This window comes from Vombatus ursinus, unplaced genomic scaffold (assembly GCF_900497805.2).
Source record: "Vombatus ursinus unplaced genomic scaffold, bare-nosed wombat genome assembly UNPS02014818.1, whole genome shotgun sequence".
NCBI classification, from domain to species: Eukaryota; Metazoa; Chordata; class Mammalia; order Diprotodontia; family Vombatidae; genus Vombatus; species Vombatus ursinus.
In genome coordinates, this window is record NW_020954596.1 from 24,705,218 (window position 1) to 24,724,470 (window position 19,253).

The window sequence follows — 19,253 nt, forward strand, 5'->3', positions numbered from 1 at the left end:
CTGTACTCTATATAATACAGAGAGCAAAGTTTAAAATTCTTAAGCCCTGAACATTCTCTCATGCCCTCAGCATGAGAACTCATGATAAGTGCTTCAACGTTTTGAGAAGGATTAAAGCAAAGTCCCTTTCCCTGCCTTGCCTGAAGAGTTGTTTTTGGTTGGCTGAAATACACACAGCGTGACTTAGGATGTGGTTATAATAATAACTCTCTTTTATCTGGAGCTTTAAGGTTCTGCAAAGCTCTTTCCTCAACTACAACTCTGGGTGACAGGGAGGACCAAGTATTACTATCTCCATTTATACAAATGAGAGAACTGAGATTTGGAGACATTAACCAAACACCTTTCGCCAGAGCCACAGAATTAGGAAGTAGAAAGCTAGGATTCAAACTTGAGCCTCCAGACTAAGTTCAGGGCCTCTTCTACTACACCACACTGCCTTCCCCCAACAGGGCAGACATGAATGAAGTAACAATACTTATTTCCTTCTTTGTAGAATCAAAATTAATGAATTAAATTATTTTAAAAAAAAGAACCAGGAAGCCTTATGAAACTTATTGTTAGAAATGTGGATTATGCAGAAAGGGTCTGTTTTCCTAATGGATACCTTTCAGATGCAGGAATTTGTTAGTAACATTCCTTAGAATGGCACAGATAACACCTGCCGTCCCATGAAGCATGCATTGGAAAGGACCTGATGTGCCCACCCTGGTTTACCCCTGATAAAGGGTATGTGTAACCTGAGGCTTCTGGTTGGTTCCCCTTATGCCCTGTGATAGGAAAAGACTTTGGCTCAGTGAACTGTCCATTAATTGTTTTGGAGATGACCCCCTGCCAGGAAACCAGCACCTGGACATTAATTCTGTAGCTTCAGACATTATGAAATGAAGTTTAACTAAGGTCTTTATTTTCTCACTAAGATGCATCATTAACTTGGCATACTTGGGTTTAGAGCCCAAAAGACCTGCACTATGACTTGGGGGCATGATTATAACACAAAACTTGAACTATAAAGGTAAAAATGAAAATAGGTTCTTTACCCTCTCTTAAGAATGCATGGCTCTGGATTTTTAACAACCTTCCTTAGACTTCCCAAAGAAGGATTTCTCTCCCCTTCTCTCCTAGCAGCAAGGACGGTTACTTGCATGTGGCAGTGAGGCATGTTTATCCAGATGAGTCTGAGAAAAAATCTTAAATCTTTTTTTGCCTCTTTTGCTCCGTGTTTCTTTCCTTAAGCACAGGTGACTCAACAGAAAACCTGAGATAGATGTTCCTAATGTTGGCAGCAAACTCATGAATTAAAGAGGCGAGGAACTTCTGGGTCTAGGTACTGTTTTTCTGGTAGGAGGTGATCTCCAAAACAATTTCTCAAAGGAGAAAATGACTACCATCAAGAGTAGGAGACCAAAGGGGCAGCTAGGTGGCGCAGTGGATAGAGCACCAGCCCTGGAGTCAGGAGGACCTGAGTTCAAATTTGATCTCAGACACTTAAGACTTACTAGCTGTATGACCTTGGGCAAGTCACTGAACCCCGCTGCCTAGCCCCCCCCCAAAAAGTAGGAGACCAACTCATGACTGAGCTCATGTGAAGATATGTATCTCAAAAGAGTTTCTTAGACAGTAAAGGACAAAGGTAAGGGTTAAATGTTTATTCAATAGTCCTACACAGTGCTTCACATTTTGGTGTTTTAAGGATCAATCTCAGTAGGTGGCAAGGTGAATAGAATGTTGGATCTGGATTCAGAAATAACTGAGTTAATATATGCACCAAGTGGCATAGCACCCAAATTCTTAGAGGATAAGTTAAGTGAATTACAGAAAGAAATAGACAGCAAAACCTCCCCCTCTTAGAACTAGATAAATCTAATGACAAAATAAACAAGAAAAAAGGGGAATAGAATTAAGGAGGGGAACAGAAGTTTAGAAAAGTTAGATATGGTAGACCTCTGGGGAAAATTGAATGGGAATAGAGGATAAAGGAATACACCTTTTTCTCAGCAGTACATGGCATGTACACGAAAACTGACCATGTACTAGGGCATAAAACATTCACAGTCCAATGCAGAAATCTAGAAATATTAAATGCATCCTTTTCAGATTATGATGCAAGAAAAATTACATGTAATACAGGTCCATGGAAAGACAGACTAAAAATTAATTGAAAGAAATAAGTGAGTTAATATATAGTCTCAGAAACTTGCTAACTATGTGATGCTGGTTAAGTCACTTAACCACTGATTGATTCAGTTTTATCATTTGTAAAACAGAGACAATAATAGTACGTAATTCTCAGGGTTGTTGTGAGGATAAAGAGAGAACATTTGTAAAGTGTTTTGCAAGTCTCAAAGTACTACAACATGCTATTTATTTATTTATTTTTAATTTATTGTATCATAATTTAAATACAGTAAATCTTTAACTTTTGTGAGGGTAACGTTCCTAGAAAATGTTAAAAACATGAATGCTAATAAATTGAACCTACAGGAAATAGGAAGTTAGGTTCCCCTGACAACCAAAAACTAGTCTTTTGCTAGAAATTGTTGAAAATACACTCATTTGCGTACAATTCTTTATAACAAAAAATTAATTCTGTGCTGCAGACATTCTGGCATTAAATTTATCTAACACCTTCGTTTTCTCACTAAGCTACGTCACTGACTTTGCATACTTGGGCTTAGAGCCAAAGGACTTGCACTACACTTTGGGGGCATAATGGTAACACAAAACTTAAGTTTTAAAGGCAAACAATGAAAATGTATGCACATGGAGCTCTTTACAACAAAAGGGGGGAATAAGACCACTGAAGTGCCTAATAAGATACCAGCCACTCCACAACACTGACGCGACATTGTACACATTAGGCGTCTCATTTTTTTCTTTACTGCACATAGCTGCAAATGTGTGTGGTTGCCAATGCCAAAGTGAAAATGAGGTTACTAATAAAAATCACATGAATGCTTGAAGTTTTGTGTTGAAGACTGTATGTCAATGCGTAGTTATGAGTCATTTTTATTTTTAGCATTTCTTTTTTGGGGGGGTAGTAGAAGAAATATAGATCTGTCCTAAGCCTGATCTACTTTGTATACTGAGTTTCCTTCTAGAATGTACCATATTAATCCCTTCTAGCGAAACCCCAGACTCGAGCCATTCCTAAACTTCATGTAAGAGATTTCCCCAAAGTTCTGCTCTAGAGTGGGGACACAATATGGTGGACAATTCAAGAAAAGCTTGACATCCCCCTTTTAAAAGTCAAGTTCCTTTAAGACTGGACCTGATCCATGTGATTCTCAAGCCAAGGTCCCTTAATGGGAGAAGTGGGAGCCCTTGCTACCAGTGCCCAAGAATATTTATACATACAATGAGAATAATAAAAATGATTCACATTTATGTAGCACTTTAATGTCTGCCAAGCAAACTACACACATTATTTCCTAACAGCTGTCAACAACATATCATTCAAATATATAATTTAAACTTACCAACTGTTCTGCTCTTGCTTCTAAATCATTGGCAAATGATAATAGATCCACTTTTGTTATACTCTTATTGACCTAAAAAAAGGATGTCAAGAGTTTCAGGTGAGATAGGCAGTACAAGTATTTAACCCAACAAATGAATGAGTGAACAAAAAAGTACTCATTAAGCACTTACTGTGAGCTAGGCATTGTGATAAGCACTGATGATATAAAACAAATACAAAAACTAAACAGTTTTGGCTATTGGCCATCAAGGAGCTTACACTCCACTGTATGTGTTACCTCCATTTTACAAACAGGAAACACACATTTAGAGAAGTTAAGTGACTTCTTCCTAGTCACCGAAATGGCAAACCTCAGAACTAGGATTCAAAGCTGGATCTCCAGATGCCAAATCCTAGGCTCAGGTGTTGTTACAGGTGACAGAATCCATATCATTTGTAAAAGGCATAAATATTTTCAAAGCTTTAATTTTCCCTAAATAATAGATTCAAGAATATAGAAATCTTACCTCAGCCAAATAAGCTGCAAAATCAATTCCATCTATTCCTGAGAAACTGAAATTCAAAAGGTTCTCTTTTCCCACTTCATCCAGTAAAACTACGTTGCTAAGGTTTATTTTAATACTTTCAAATTGAACTGTTAGATCCTGGGTATACTGTATTAAAAAATTAAAAACAAACATGGAAAGTAGAAATGAATTTATTCTGCAGAGATGTGTAACTGAATTCTTTAAGCGAAAAGAAAATAGCGTCATTAAAATTGATTTCAACATACATTTATTTAAAAATCTCCTATGTGCAAGGCTTCGAGACAAGAACTGGGAACACAAACACAAAATCAAAAGGTAGCACAGTATAGTGGTTAGAGTGCTGAATTTGGAGTAAGATGACTTGGGTTCGAACCCTGGTTCTGCTGATTATTATCTGTGAGACCTTGGACAAATTACTTAACCTCTCTGAGCCTCAGTTTCCTCATCTATAAATGGAGGGTGAGCTGGACTAGATAACTTCTAAGGTCTCTTCCAATTCTAAATCTACGGTCTTATGATACTGTCCTCAAGAAGCTTATATTAGACTTAGGTCGAGGGGATAACACAAATACAGATATGTACAGATAAGGTATCGGGGGAAGGAGGGAGTGAAAAAGGTGGGAAAGGAAGAAGGAAGAAGGGAGAGAGGGGGAGGGAAAAGAAGGAGAGAAGGAGGAAGGAGAAAGAAAAGGAGGGAAGAAGAAAGAGGAGGAGAGCAGGAGAGAAGGTGAAAGAGAGAGGAAGGGAGAGAGAAGGTGGGAAATGGGGAGGCAGAGAGAGGAAAGAGAATAAGCAATAAAAACTGGCAGGATGGGGGAAAGCAAACAACCTATGTGTTTAGCAGGGAGTATTTACTCCCTACTTGACTAGTACTTCACTGAAGAATAGGGATTCTTTTTCTTCTTCTTCTTTTTTTTTGGCTAGGTAATAGGGTTAAGTGACTTGCCCAAGGTCACACAGCTAGTAAGTGTCTGAGGCTGGATTTGAACTCAGGACCTCCTGACTCCAAGGCTGGTGCTCTATCTACTGTACCACCTAGCTGTCCCCAAGAATAGGAATTCTTAACCTCCAGTCTGTAAACTTAAAAAAAAAAGTTTTGTTCATTGCTTTTCAATATAATTGGTTTCCTTTATAATCCTCTGTATTTTATTGTATGCCTTTAATACCATGATTCTAAGAAAGGTTCCAGTGGCTTCACCAGACTGCCAAAGGGCTTCATGACACCGAACTTTAAACATGTCAGCACGGGCTAAGACTGTACTTTGAATGGTTTCATCAAAATGATGACTGAATTATGCCTTCCTGGTGGAGTCTCCATCATGGCAGCCCAAATCAAGCAACCAGACAACCAAGCAAAAAGGATTTAGTCAGTGCCTATTATTATGCCCAGAACCTTTTGGGGGTATAAAAGCATGGGTCCTGCCCTAAAGAAGTCACATAGTTGGGGACTGGATCGAGAAAACAACAGGAAAATAAGACAATGTTGTATACAATGTCCCAAAAGGTTTTGAAGTTTTTAAGCTAATTATTAAACCATAAAACCTTAAAGGTCAAAAGGTCAAGTGAGTGATGAGCTTTTTCCAAGGCCCCCCAATAACTACACCCACTACATCACAAGCTTCTGCACCTTAGCTATTAAAGTTTCAAACCGCACCAAGACTTTGGGGACCCCGTATTACAAAATTAAGTGAAATAGTTTAAAAACATCAATATCCTAAGATTTTGGAGGACAGGGAGAGCATTTCAAAATAAGGAAACTTATTTTGAGAGGTCAGGAAAGTTAAGGGACTTGCCCAAGGTCAATCAGTGGAAGAGCCACTGGCCATGGACTCTAAATTGAGGGATCTTTCTAATCTACTATGCTGTCTCCTTGAGCGACCTTGAGTCATGCCTTGAAAAACAGGAAAGATTTGAATGAGTGCAAGGCATGAGCACAGGTCTGGAGGTAGGGTGGGGCAGAGGATACAGGTCAGATGATAAAGAGTGATCTGACTGCATTTGGAATGACATACTCAATCCGAATCACTAGTAAAGTCATCATGGGGGGCTTATAGTAATAATATTAATAGCTGACAGCAAAATAGAACTTTAAAATCTACAAAGTACTTTTCATCTGTTACTTTATACCAACTTGCAAGGCAGGTACTACAGGAATTATCATTCTCATTTTATATATAGGGAAACTGAGGACCAGAAAGTTCAGGTGATTTGCTGAGGTCTCACAATGCATAAGTCGTAGAACTAGGATTCAAATCTGGGTCTTCTAATCTTATCACCAGGATTTTTCTACTAGATCATGTTGCCTTTCAAAAATGGGCAACTGAAATACCCAATCCCCTATCACTGAAGAAACTGGGGCTTTAATAAGACTAACAGATGTTTATATACTTCTTTTTCATTTCATTTTTTTTAGTTTTTAGGCAATTGGGGTTAAGTGACTTGCCCAGGGTCACACATACCTAGTGCTTTAAAGTTTGCAAAGCAATATGCTTCCTTATTTGAGCCTCACAACAACCTGATGATGTAAGTACTACAGACATGATTACCCTGATTTTACAGATTATAAAACTGAGGTTTAGATGTATTAAAAGTCTTGTCCAAGATCATACAGCTGGACAGTGACTGAGATGGTTATCTGAACAAGGTCTTCCTGACTCTAACCAAGCCCAGGAGAAGAATTCTGGCCCTTTGTTGACAACATCACTTTCAAAAGGACAAACAACCCATTACATAATTCGTCTCTCAAACATGGGGAAGGAGGCGCCGCGTGCCAGGAGACTCCACTGTGGAGGAACATACAGCCTTCCCCAGGAAGCTCTGACTTGAACAAACCACATTAAGACCATTTATTACTGGTAAACCCACAAAGCAAGCTCTGCAGCATGAGAGATAACTTTGTTACATGGAATAATATGTCCATTACATACCGAGTTCTATTGACTTACCTGACTAATGGTCAGAAATTTGCTGATATTGTAGAATTTATCAAGCTGCAGAGAGGTATAAATGCCTTTATTTTTCTTGCAGTCACTATGGGAAATAAACACATCAATCATATTCAGAAAGGCCGAGCTGGTGCTATCTATGTTCTTTGCTGATGATTATGAAGAAAGTTATCTGAAATTTCTGTTGTTTTTTTTTTTTAATCTGAGAAGGGCGAAGAGGTTCTCAATGCTGAAGATACACCAGGGGAACCAAGAGTGTAATGAGTTATTTCCAAGGCTCTCTGATCCCTTTCTAAGCTTTGGAATTATGTCCATGCATTCAGTAAATACTCTCTCCTGGATTTTTTTGGGGGGTCTTTTATATAAGCATTAAGTGGCCACAGAAAAATATCCTAGGAAGCAAACCTCCATAACTCTATAGGGAAAGTGAATGGGATGAGAGACAATATTTAAAGCAACAAAGAAATGTATGATTGGAAATGGTAGTAGGCGAATTATATACCCAAAGTGAAGGGTAAGAGAGGAGCACCTTGAGGTTTGCAAAACACTTTGCATACCCTAGTTCATTTGCCCCCCACAACAACCCTGTGAGGTTGGTGCAATTACTATCCTCAATTTACAGATGAGCAAACCGAAGCTAAAAGAAATCGAGACTTGCCCAGAGTGACACTACTAGTAAGTATTTGAGGAAAGAATCGAACTCAGGGGGTTCTCCCAAGTCCAAGGACAATACTCAATCTACCAAAGGCCTCCAGCACATTGGATAATCTGTGTTAGATGCATGGAAGAATATGGACAAAAAAAAAAATCAAAGGATAAGAAGGCATGGATGAGTTGAAATCTGTATGGATGGAAGGAAAATCCACTTCAACAAGGTGGCAGTACCACTGAAACCTTATGTACCTACCAATGACATCTCTCCACCTTCCCTTAGAACTTGATTTCCCCCCATTCCACCTCTACTCCTCCTTTTGTGTTTTATTTGGAGCAATTACAGATAAAATTAAATTATACGGACTGATTATATCCAGGGGACAGACATAAATAAAGTCAGTATCAGCTTTCCAAATCAAGGACAATGTTTAGCTATGTTACCTTGGGCTAATCACTAAATTTTCTCTGCTATAGTTTCCTACTCTAGTCACCCACTGGAACTACATTACTCTCCCCTGTTGTGTTACCCTCATCTTTCCCCTTCCCACAGTCACAAATCTATACCTATGTCCTTATATCTTCTTCTCGAAGTCCCAATCTTGATACTACAAGTATTGGTGGACTGGGAGAGCTCCCACTCCCTGCATTGATGTCTTATCAGGAGATTGAACATGTTCCAGGTACTCTGAATTGAAACTTGTAATAAGTTTTGATACAGGATCCTTATGTATAGTACACTTACAATAAACATCTACTGGACTGGAGTAAATTATGAGTTAAATGAGTTTGTGTGGGTTAGCTGAGGACCTTCACAACAATTGATAACATTACTTCTGGGGAAAAATTAACTCCAAATTCCAATTAAATGAACCTTTGCAACACCACCTGTTCATAAATTGGGGGCTGTTTACATATGTGACAGCACTTAAGAAAGTAAAAAGTACATAGTACCATGTAATAATAATATATCATTATAATTATAATGTAATTCAGTCAGGTGGGAGCTGAGTCTAATGGTGACTGGTTCCAAAAGTATTATTCTTTTTTATGTTAAAATGAATATTAGATAACAGGTTTGCTATTTGATTAGGGGGCTATGTTGTATAATTGTATAGAGGGCCAGACTTAAGGTCAGTAAGGTAAGGATTCAAGTCCTGACTCTGCCACATACTAGCTATGCAACTGTGAACAGGTCACACAACCTCTCAGTGCTCCCCAGGCAATTTTCTAAAACTCTGATGACACCACCACCACCATCACCACCACCTCTGCCATCACCACCATCACCAGCACCAGCACCAGCACCAGCACCACCACCACCATTTATGTAGTGCTTGCAATGTGCTAGACACTGTAAGATACAGACTGTATCACTTGAGAGTTTCTACAATGAGAGTATCCTAGTAACTTGAATTTTAGTTTTATCCAGAGAGACAGAAGAACTAATGGATAGAAAGCAGCATTCAGATTCTGGAAGACTTGGATTCTGCCACAAATTGACTGTGTGACCTGGGGCAAATCAGTTGATCTCTCAGTGCTCTAGGCAATTCTCTAAAACTAATTTTAGAGAGGTGCCAACCTGCTCTGGTAGAGATTTTCCTCATCCACGTGTTGTTTCACCAATGAAATCACAAGTATAGTACCTATCCATATCTGAAGATTACATATTTGATTTCTTTCCTTATTAGAATCTGTTGATGGTGATTAATTTACAAAAGTAATAAACAGAAACTTCTCTGAGTAAAGTAAATAGTGGGATACCTCTGAGATTAATGCTGACTGTCTTTATATAATATTTTAATGTATGAGCTACAAGATAGATCATTAAGTGAATTTTCTCAGTTTGCAGATGATGCTAAAACATTTCCAGGTTGTTAAATGCCCATTCAATGAAGATAAGTTGTAGGTGAGTTTGGCAAGGCCTTGTGAATAGGGAGAAAAAAGGTAAATGATTTTCAATGTGCAAACTAATCATATAAGGATAAGATACAAGATTGTGGGTTTCAATCTATCAGTTAGGACCCGGGAGAGAGCTCTAGGAATGCTTGTATACTGTTCCCTGGGTAATGAATGACTCCTCATATTTTTAAATGACTCTACAGTCTACAATGTACTTTCTTCAGAACAAACATGTATTATTCACATTTTACAGATGAGGAAGCTAAGAGAAATGAAATGACTTGCCCACAGTCATATAGTTGGTAAATGGAAGAGCTGGGATTCAAACTCAGATCTTTTGATGCCAAACCCAGTTCTTTTTCAATGCTAAAAGACAAAATGGAGCTGCAGGGGGGTACTGCAGAAGAGCCACTAAAATTACCATGAAGATGGAAGGATATTATAAAGAAACTACCAGTGAAGACTTTCGAAGGCAATGCTCTCATGTTGAAAAATTAGAACCAAACAAAACCATCACCATGTCATACTAAAGCCCTCACTGGGCAATTTTTGTACCTGTAAACTTGCTCAAAGGTGAGATTAACATCAGGATTTTTAAACAGGAGACCCGAAAGGTAGTTTTTCCACTGCTCACTGAATAAATAAGGGGTATCCAAAACCTAGAACCCAAAAGGCCTCTTATTATTAATATATAGGTAATTAATTACATTAATTTGGTAAAAAATAATCTCAACATTTCCCCTTCCTCTTCACTTGCTTTATATATGAGGAATTTAGAAGACAGTTTAATTTTCCCATTCTAATCTTGGCTTTCCAGTTAAAAGACAGAAGATGGATCATAGGATTTAGACCCAGAAAAGATGCTCAGAAGCGGTAAGCATCTTACCTATCGTCACACCCAACAAAGCTTGGATTCAAGCCCAAGTTTAAATTCAATGTTCCATCCCCTCCCCTATGGGATGGATTTTGAACGTATGGCTTTACCATGGAGTAGCATATGCAACGCAATACCAAGCTAGCTCTGTTCAGTAAAGTAAGACTGGGGCATGGGAGAACAATTGGCTTGTTTATAATTATAAAACCAAAAGGACTTGATTTGGCAAAATAGTGGCCTGAACCTAGTTTCCATTGTTACAGCTGAATAACTAAAATATCCTTACTACAACCAGCTGCCTTAATGGTCTTTAGTAGCTGATTCTGTAGAAAGAGGTCTAAGACCAAATGGGGATAAATACTCCATTCCAATACTGCCTCTTCTGATAGCTGAAGATCTTTGGCATTGGATCTCTGCTTCACAAAACACTTCTTCAAATATAATTTTATTTATAGCCTGACTCTACAAAGAATGTTCATTGTTTTAAAGGGCAACTACTATCCTGAATAATAAATGCAGATTACTTTATTTACAGCCAAGAATCTGAACTGTTTCTTTTTCTTATTGATACAAAGACCCTCAATTCATTTGATTAATCACATCCTCTTCTGCTCTCCTCTCCTCCATAGTTTTTGCCTCTTTATTCAAGTCCCCCAACTCCTCTCCCCCTCACTCCCAAGCCACACACTAATTATAGAAATTTAAAAGTTTAGATTATGACATCAAAATACACAGGCACACACACAAAAATAAAACCAAAAACACTGTTAACCATATCCTTACCTGAAATATAGTCTTGTCTTTAAAGGGTTCACAGACCAATTTTTCTACATTTCCACCCAAAACAAATGTGGAAACCACTATGATCATCAATGCCCAGGAAAACAGGAAACTGAATCCAACTCCACTGGAGAAGGAAGAAAAAAAATCATCCAATATATTAAGACTCACAAAGTATTATTATCTTTGAAAACAATATATGGAAATGATCACCTACAACCTATAGCTTTTTATAGGTTATAGGTCAGTCCAAACTATTAAGGAATCAAAGGAATCCTTTTGAATGGAATCAAGCTTATCTTTGTTCTCTGCATGGCCCTAAAATGTGGTTTGTGAATTTATGCCCATTCTATCAAATAGGGTATTATGGACCTAATACTGCAGATGTGAATCAGTGTTATCAGATGATATTCCAGATAACTACAGGATACTCCAAACAAGAAAGGTCTAATTAAAAAGAAACAAACAAAAGGTTTTGTGGGTTTCATTTGTGGACACCATAGCACTTATTAAGGTACAGACAGAAAACTAGCCCTGGAGGCTAATGGTAACAATGGAGTTGGCTGGAGTTGGCAGGAGACAACTGGAAGAGCAAAAGTAACCAGGGATTGATTGAGGAGGAGGAAGGAGAATAAAGGTGGGACCATCAGCAACCTGAGAAGTTGTTTCAATGGTAAAATTAGGTTCTTTACAATCCAGTGAGGTTAAAGTGGGTCACTATAGAGAATTATTTCCCTCCAGGTTTAGTGGCACCCCTCTTTTACCCACATGGCATCAAAATGTGGTCCAGATTAGAGGAGGAAATACTCTATTTTCTACTCCCCATCCCCTAACCAATTCTGTGTCCATATATGCCATCAATGTTTTTATCATTAACAACAATTTGCCATTTTCACTAGGCTCAACTAACCATAGAGGTTTATAGCTGCGGCGGATTCTTTTTTAAAGGTATTTTTTTATTCTTTCTCTACCCCTCTAGGCTAATGTCATGGGAAGTCATATCACCATCTCCTGCTTCCCTCCCCTTCTAAAAGACAGAAGAAACTGAAGCTTAAATGTTGTCACAGCTAAATTCATTTCTTCCTTCTGGGCTTCCAAGATCATTTAAACAATTTTCCAAAGGAAATAACACATTCTCCTAACAATTCTAATTAGTCTGATTATCCTGACTGTGCCTACCATATTTTCCACTCCTGCAATTCTCTGGCTATTTACCAGATGTCTACAAGAGATGTGCTATCTCTATAAAATGAGGGAAAGTAGGAGTAGTGCTAAGGGAACCAATAGGAAAGACACGAGACCACCAAACACTCGGGATCACCTGAAGTCAACTTTGAAAAAACTTGGGGTTAAAACTCATTATGGACAATGAATGAATTAAACCTTAATAAAAACACACATCTATTCTGGGATTCAACATATCCCTTTCTCTCTGTCAATCATAGAATTTATTATAAAAACTGCAGGAATAATATACTGCATTTAAGTAGAAGAGGGGTGTGTTGGGTGTGGGGGTGTTTTCTGGCCTGAGAATTACACTTTGGATTCATCCTAAACTGCAGTTTCACTGGGGTGGGGGTGGGGGAAGAGAGGGAGTTTAAGACAATTTATGAAAGATACACTAAGTGACTACACAGCAACTTAATTTCCTCTCTTCAAGCCACTCCACCAAAATGGAGTAGCTCATTCCAATGCTGCTTTGGGGGTAAAGGGAATTGAGAGTACAAACATGGTGGCATTTTAAGTAGCAAACTCACAATCAATAGCTCTCTAAATCAAGTTTCAATTTGGAATCAAATCAGCACACAAGTGGACTTTTTCCTTGGGAATTTAACATTTTAGGTTTAAATGCATGAATACATGACCTTGCTCCCAATTTCCAGTTTAGGGGGGCAAAGAAAGACCAGTTTCTTCCTCAGCTGGACTCTGATAGAAGTCTGGTTCACAGGCAGCTTATAAGGCAAGATTCTACTGTTACTCTCATTTTTCCTTAATCTCTTTCACTGTCCATATCCAATCAACTGCTAAGTCCTGTTATTTCTTCCCTTGTTACATCTATCTTATTTACCACTCTCTCCTTCTTTTGGCACTGCCACCAGCCTGCTGCAGGTCCTCATCACCTCACACCAAGATTATTCTAATAGCAAACAGAATGGTCCCTCTAAATCAAGTCTCTCTCAACCTCAGTACATTTGCTACTCAGGTGTCAAATTTAAAAAGGAGCCAAGAAGGGAGAGTGGTAGGGAGTAGTGTAGTGAGTCCCCTTTTAAAAGACTCCTCAAAACAGATCTAGAAAATGCAGCGGATCAACTCGTGATGGGGAAAACCAGAAAAAGTCCCATAGTCTTTTGTCTAGCCCAACTCAGCATAAGTAGATAAGATCATCAGACACTGGGGACAGGATTGGGCCAGGAGCATACCTCAGCACACTCTAATACGCACAGAAAGGTTCTGTAACATGTAACAGGAGGTCCAAGTGTGAACTGTCTACTTGTCACCTACCACTGAGTTCTGGGTCATATATCCAGAAAGAACTGAGGAGACATTGTGCAGGGGAGCAGAAGTCCTGGCTGGGGCGGCCCTCTACCATGCACCAAGCAAAGAAGAATTTCAGAAGGCAGCAGTGACAGCAGTATAGGTCACACCTCAGGTGCAGAGTATAGTTTAATTTCGAGCATCTAGCCTAGCCTGCAGAAGAATAACCAGCGCAGGAATCTGTCCAGTTGTATGTTGAGGCAGAGTCCAGGCACAGGCTACTTGTGCTCAGACCTAAACCCACATCAGGAACTTGCAGAATACAGATCAAGGGGGAAGCAATCAGACCATTCTGGGAGCAATGAAAGATTGCAGGTCCTTAGCCTATCCCTGAGATCCTGAAATATCCAAACATTCAACCTCATTCAATAATTCTCAAGAAAGTAGCAATAGGACTAGTCCAAGCCTTCCCTCCAGAGGAGTGGCTGAGCCCAGCCCTAACATAAAGTTCAAAGTCAAGAAGGAGGCTGAAAGAATGAGGAAACAAAAAAGAACCACACTATAAAGACTACTATGGTGTCAAAGAAGCTTGAGACACAAACCCAAAAAAAGAGAATGACTTCAGAGCATCCATAAGCATTGCCTCAGAGAAAAACAGCTTGGTCACAAACTAAATTGGAATGCCTAGAAAAGATGAAGCAAGAGTTTTTAAAGAGTTAAAAATGTCTTTATAAATGGAATGAGAGCATTTGAGGAAAAAATTAGAAAAGAAGTATGGGCTCTAGAAGAAAGAACTGGAAAAGGAATTAACAACTTGGCACAATAAGTTCAAAACCCTGCCCAAGGAACAAACTCCTTGAGAATCAGAATGGAAAAACAGAAACCAAAGATTCCATGAGGTGTCAAGAAATATTAAAACAAAGTCAGAAGACTGAAAAGAAAAAAGGAAGTAATTGTAAGGTATCTCTTAGTAAAAACAACAGACCCGGAAAACAGTTTGAGGAGAAAAAATTAAGAATCATTGTACTGTCTGAAAGCCATGACCAAAAAAAAAAAAGAGTTTTGACATCCTATTTCAAGAAATCTTAAAAGAAAACTCAGGGGGCAAAGTAGAAATATAAAAGAATCTACTGGTCACCTCTTGAAAGAAACACCAAAATGAAAACTCCCAGCCAAATCCTGAGTTTCCAGGGCAAAAGGAAAAAAAATTACTGTGGGCAGGCAGAAGTAAGGAATTCACATACCAAGGATCCAGTCAAGATCACACATGATTTAGCAACCACGACTATAAAGAAGTCAAGAATTTGGAATACCATATCCCAGAAGACAAAGGATATTGGGTAACAGCAATGAATAACTAACCCCCGCAAAACTGAGTATAATGCTACAAGCAGAATGAAACTTTAATGAAATAGAAGAATGAATGAATTTAATGAAATAGAGGACTTCCAAGTATTCCAGATGCAAAGACCACAGCTGCACCGAAACTTTGAAATTCAGACAAAGGGGTCAAGAGGAACATAAAAAGGCAAACACAAATGAACAAGAATAAAGGATCATACAAGGATAAACGGCTTACATTCAAATATGGGGAGATGATAACATTTGCTCCCTCTGACCTCTAACCTCATCAGGGGTCACAAAAGGAGTCCCAATCAGATAAGGCTTGGGAGGATTTCTGTTATGTCTTGATGATTCTAAGAATGGAAAGTGAAGGGGAAAGGAATACCTTGGAGCAGGAGGGAAGGAAGGTTATGGAAAATTATCTCATAATCAGGGTGTGCATGCAGACAGCTATACAAAGAGCAAGGGATGGAGGGATCCTGGCTGTCATCTGAACTGGTCAAAAGAAGGAAGCGCACACACACACACACACACACACACACACACACACACACACACACGGGTACAGAAATACATTTCACTCAGAGAAACAGGAGGGAAAGGGGAAAGTGAGGAAAAGTATCAATCCTAAGGAAACAAACTCTAAGGATGTATAAACATATTTACAATTCTTTTTGAGGTAGCAAAGAATGGGAATTTGACTGGAGAATTATGGCATATAAATGTGATGGAATACAATAATGTAGTAAGAAATAAGGAAAGGGATGGCTTCAGAGAAACCTGAGATTTGTATTATCATTGATACCACCTGAAGTGAACAGAACCAGGACAACAGTTTATATGATGATAGCAAAATGGGAAAGGCAAACAACTTTGAAAAAATTAGCAACTCTTATCAGTGTAATGACCAACTACAATTACAGAAGGACTGAGAATGAAACGTGTTACCCATCTCCTGAACAAGAGGTCAAAGACGCAAGAGTGCGCTTCAAATCAAAGAACTGAATCTTTGGCCGAGCTCACTGAATTATGACAATTTCAATCCCATCCACCAAGTATGCAAAGATTCTTCATCAAAAGTCAGCTACTGAATTTGTCTACCTTAATGTTCTTGCATTTTTACATTTGTAACAAATGAGTTCAAAATCCTAAAACTATTCATTGGGAAGATTCTTAAACATGTTAGAAAATTGTCTCCAACTTATAATGTGATCCATAAATCTAATTCACCAAGCCCCATAAACTACAATATACTGAAAGTAGATGAATGAGTAAGGGTGCCACGGTCAACCTCTCCACTTTGTAGCGCTCCCACTATCCCTTTAGGATATTCTAAGGATTATCTGTGACATGTGGTTGTCTGACATACAGACCCAGTGCGGGTACCTCAATTTCTACACCAAATATTTAAAGTTTAACATCTTCCTTATTTTAGCTAAAATAAATGTAAATAGAATTTCTACTATTTTCTTTCCACAATTGAAAGAATCGTCTCAATCACCCTTTCCTCCACAGGGTACATGCACCCAACTTGGAGATCACTTGCTTACATACTCACTTATACTTTTACCCATTGGCAAGGTACCTAAACAAAAGAAATCACACATGAAAAGCTGCACATAACTTAAGAGTACCCACAGTGCTGGGTCTTTGGTTTCTTTAAATTGTTAAGATCCATCCATGGGATCATCCCACTCTCCATTCTCCAACCTGGAGCTCTGGAACATTTCCATCGAATGTGTTCCAAAGAAAGGAAGTACTCACGCCATGAGAAAATTGCCTCCAGTGTTTGACACACAGCCACGGTTGGTTGGAGTCTTGTGTTTGTTATAACCACAGGCACCACACAATAATCCCAGGTAGTAAAAGACCAGAATCAGGATCAGCAAACAGCAGGCAATTAAACAAGACAGCCATCTGATGAAAATGACAATTAACACGTGCATAACATAACATTTGTTCATTATGGAACAAATACAAGAAACTTCAATGGGAGAGACCAAATAATCTTAATAAAACTCTACCTTTAGTCAAAACTGCCACAGATGACACCTATATTAAAATGCACTTCTTTCCTCAACCATGTCTAATAAAATCTCAACTCCTCAAAATAGAGGTCTGATACCACATCCTACAAGTGTTCTTTCTGATTGCTCAATTGTTAGTATTCATCTTCCCAAGATTACTTTGTACTGACCTCTTTGAAATTACTAATCTGGAGGCAGGTAAATGGCACAGTAGATAGAGCACCGTCCCTAAAGTCAGGAGAACCTGAGTTCAAATCTGGCCTCAGACACCTGATACTTACTAGCTGTGTGACCCTGGGTGAGTTGCTTAACCCCTATTACCTCACCACACCCCCCAAAATTACTTATCTGTATATATACGGTATTCCCCCAATAGAGTATGTAAGCACTTTGAGAACAGGGGCTTTTTTATTTTTACCTTTGAATATCTAGGGCCTTAGACATAGAAGGTATTTAATACGTGTTTATTGACTCAAATTGGATGGGATAGATAGAGATCCTATAAACAGGGCCTAGGGTAAGGACCAGAAATACTCGCTGGTTTTGAGAGTGTCTTCCCAAAGAGAGTGGTGGGTTAGAAGGGAATGGGTTAGTAACTACCATACACATTTTATATGCAACTTGATTTTTGTCTAGACCTGTGAGTAAGTATAGGAGGTTTCTGGTGAGGAGGAAGAGACATCCACCGTTGCAAATCAGCAACTGTCCCCCAGCTTATTTATCACTGAGGGTCAAGTGAATTGTCCAGAGACACAGAGCCAAGGTGGCGGTGGCAGATCTTGAACTAAAGTCTACCTTCTCAATTGATTGAGTACTCATTAAAGGCTTATTATGAGCCAGGCACTTTGCTAAGCACTGGGGATACAAAGCAAGGCAAAAATAGTTCCTTACTTTCAAAGTAGTGCAGTGAATAGAATGCTGGGTCTGGAGTCAGGAAGAGCTGAGTTCAAATCTGGCCCCAGACACTTACTAAATTTGTGACCTGTGCAAGTCACTTAAATGCTGTTTGCTTCAGTTTCCTCATCTATAAAATAATCTGGAGAAGGAAATGACAAACCACTCCAGTTTCTTTGCCAAGAAAACTTCAAATGGGGTCACAAAGAGCCCAACACTATTGAAACAACTCAACAACAACAACCACCAGAAACCCTTAAGGAGCTCGGTCTTACCAGGGAGACATGACAACTGAGTGGTTGGTAGTGACAGTATTACTGTTGCCATCCAAAGCTTAGAGAGGTCAAATAACTTAGCCACCTCAGTATAAGATCAAGAACTTGAACCTAGGACTTGTGACTCCAATCCCAATGTTCTCTCTACTACTGCTTTCTACTTAAGCAATACTTAAATAAGCTCTCTTTGGAGACTATTAATAAACATTTCTATGAGGCTTGTCAAGTCTTCTCAAAGTTTATTTATTTACATGAAGAGAAGTGAAGAAAGAATCAAAAAACAGTAGGAATTCTCTTCTCTGTGGATCGGGCTAGAAGGCCGCTAAGGTCCCTTTCAGCTCCCCAATTCTTTGATTCTCTGAAGAATAGAAAGATTGGGAAACCTGTTGAGGAGATTTGTAATGATGGAGCTGTGAGATCATGAGGGTCTGAACTAGGACAAGAGGAATGGCAGTGGGAAAGAAAACAAAAGAAGGAGCTTTTCTGGAGTGTTGGGCTTCTTCACAAAGTCTTTTCCAACAATAGACTGATATTTTAGGAATACTGCTTCAGGAGCATTATTCCACTCTCTAGGCTGGAAAAAAATACCCAGATGCATTAAATATTTAGAAATGTTACAAGCATCCTAAATCAGGTGCTCAAAGGATGTCAATCTCCATTTTACAGAGATGCTGTCAGTTTGCCCAGGCATTCCAGAATAATGGATGTTCAATTAGTTTTAACTGGCATGCCCACAAGCTCTAACAGTCTGTCCCAGCAGCTGAGGAGCCTTCAAGAATGGGAGATATGCAATCAAATATTGGAAAACAACAAAATAAAACAAATGAAATCACTTTAACTCCATACTGCCTGACAAAATGTCTCACTGAACCACTTCTTTAGAGCGCAGTAGAGCATCTGGAGGCAGGAATATATATGGGCTCATAACTATGTGACCACAGTTAAGTCACAAATTCACTGAACCTCTATAATTTTCCTACAATAATAATAATGATGATAATGGAGTAGTAGTACTAACAGTAGTAGTAGTAGTAGTAGTAGTAGTAGTAACAGTAGTGGTGGTAGTAGTAGTAGTAGT

At 38.8% G+C, this 19,253-nt stretch overlaps 1 protein-coding gene across 5 annotated transcripts in view; it reads right to left on the bottom strand.

The window, feature by feature from the left end:
- The window catches only part of PROM1 (prominin 1), a 151,661-nt gene that overhangs the window by 20,379 nt on the left and 112,029 nt on the right, over nucleotides 1-19,253 (bottom strand). For all 5 annotated transcript variants that reach the window (XM_027836693.1, XM_027836692.1, XM_027836689.1 and 2 more), the window contains exons 12-17: nucleotides 16,744-16,896; nucleotides 11,164-11,287; nucleotides 10,062-10,165; nucleotides 6,954-7,038; nucleotides 3,988-4,134; nucleotides 3,480-3,551 (exon numbers count right to left, since the gene is read on the bottom strand). In XM_027836693.1, coding sequence (XP_027692494.1) covers nucleotides 3,480-3,551; nucleotides 3,988-4,134; nucleotides 6,954-7,038; nucleotides 10,062-10,165; nucleotides 11,164-11,287; nucleotides 16,744-16,896 — 685 coding nt within the window. The remainder of the gene's footprint in view (nucleotides 1-3,479; nucleotides 3,552-3,987; nucleotides 4,135-6,953; nucleotides 7,039-10,061; nucleotides 10,166-11,163; nucleotides 11,288-16,743; nucleotides 16,897-19,253) is intronic.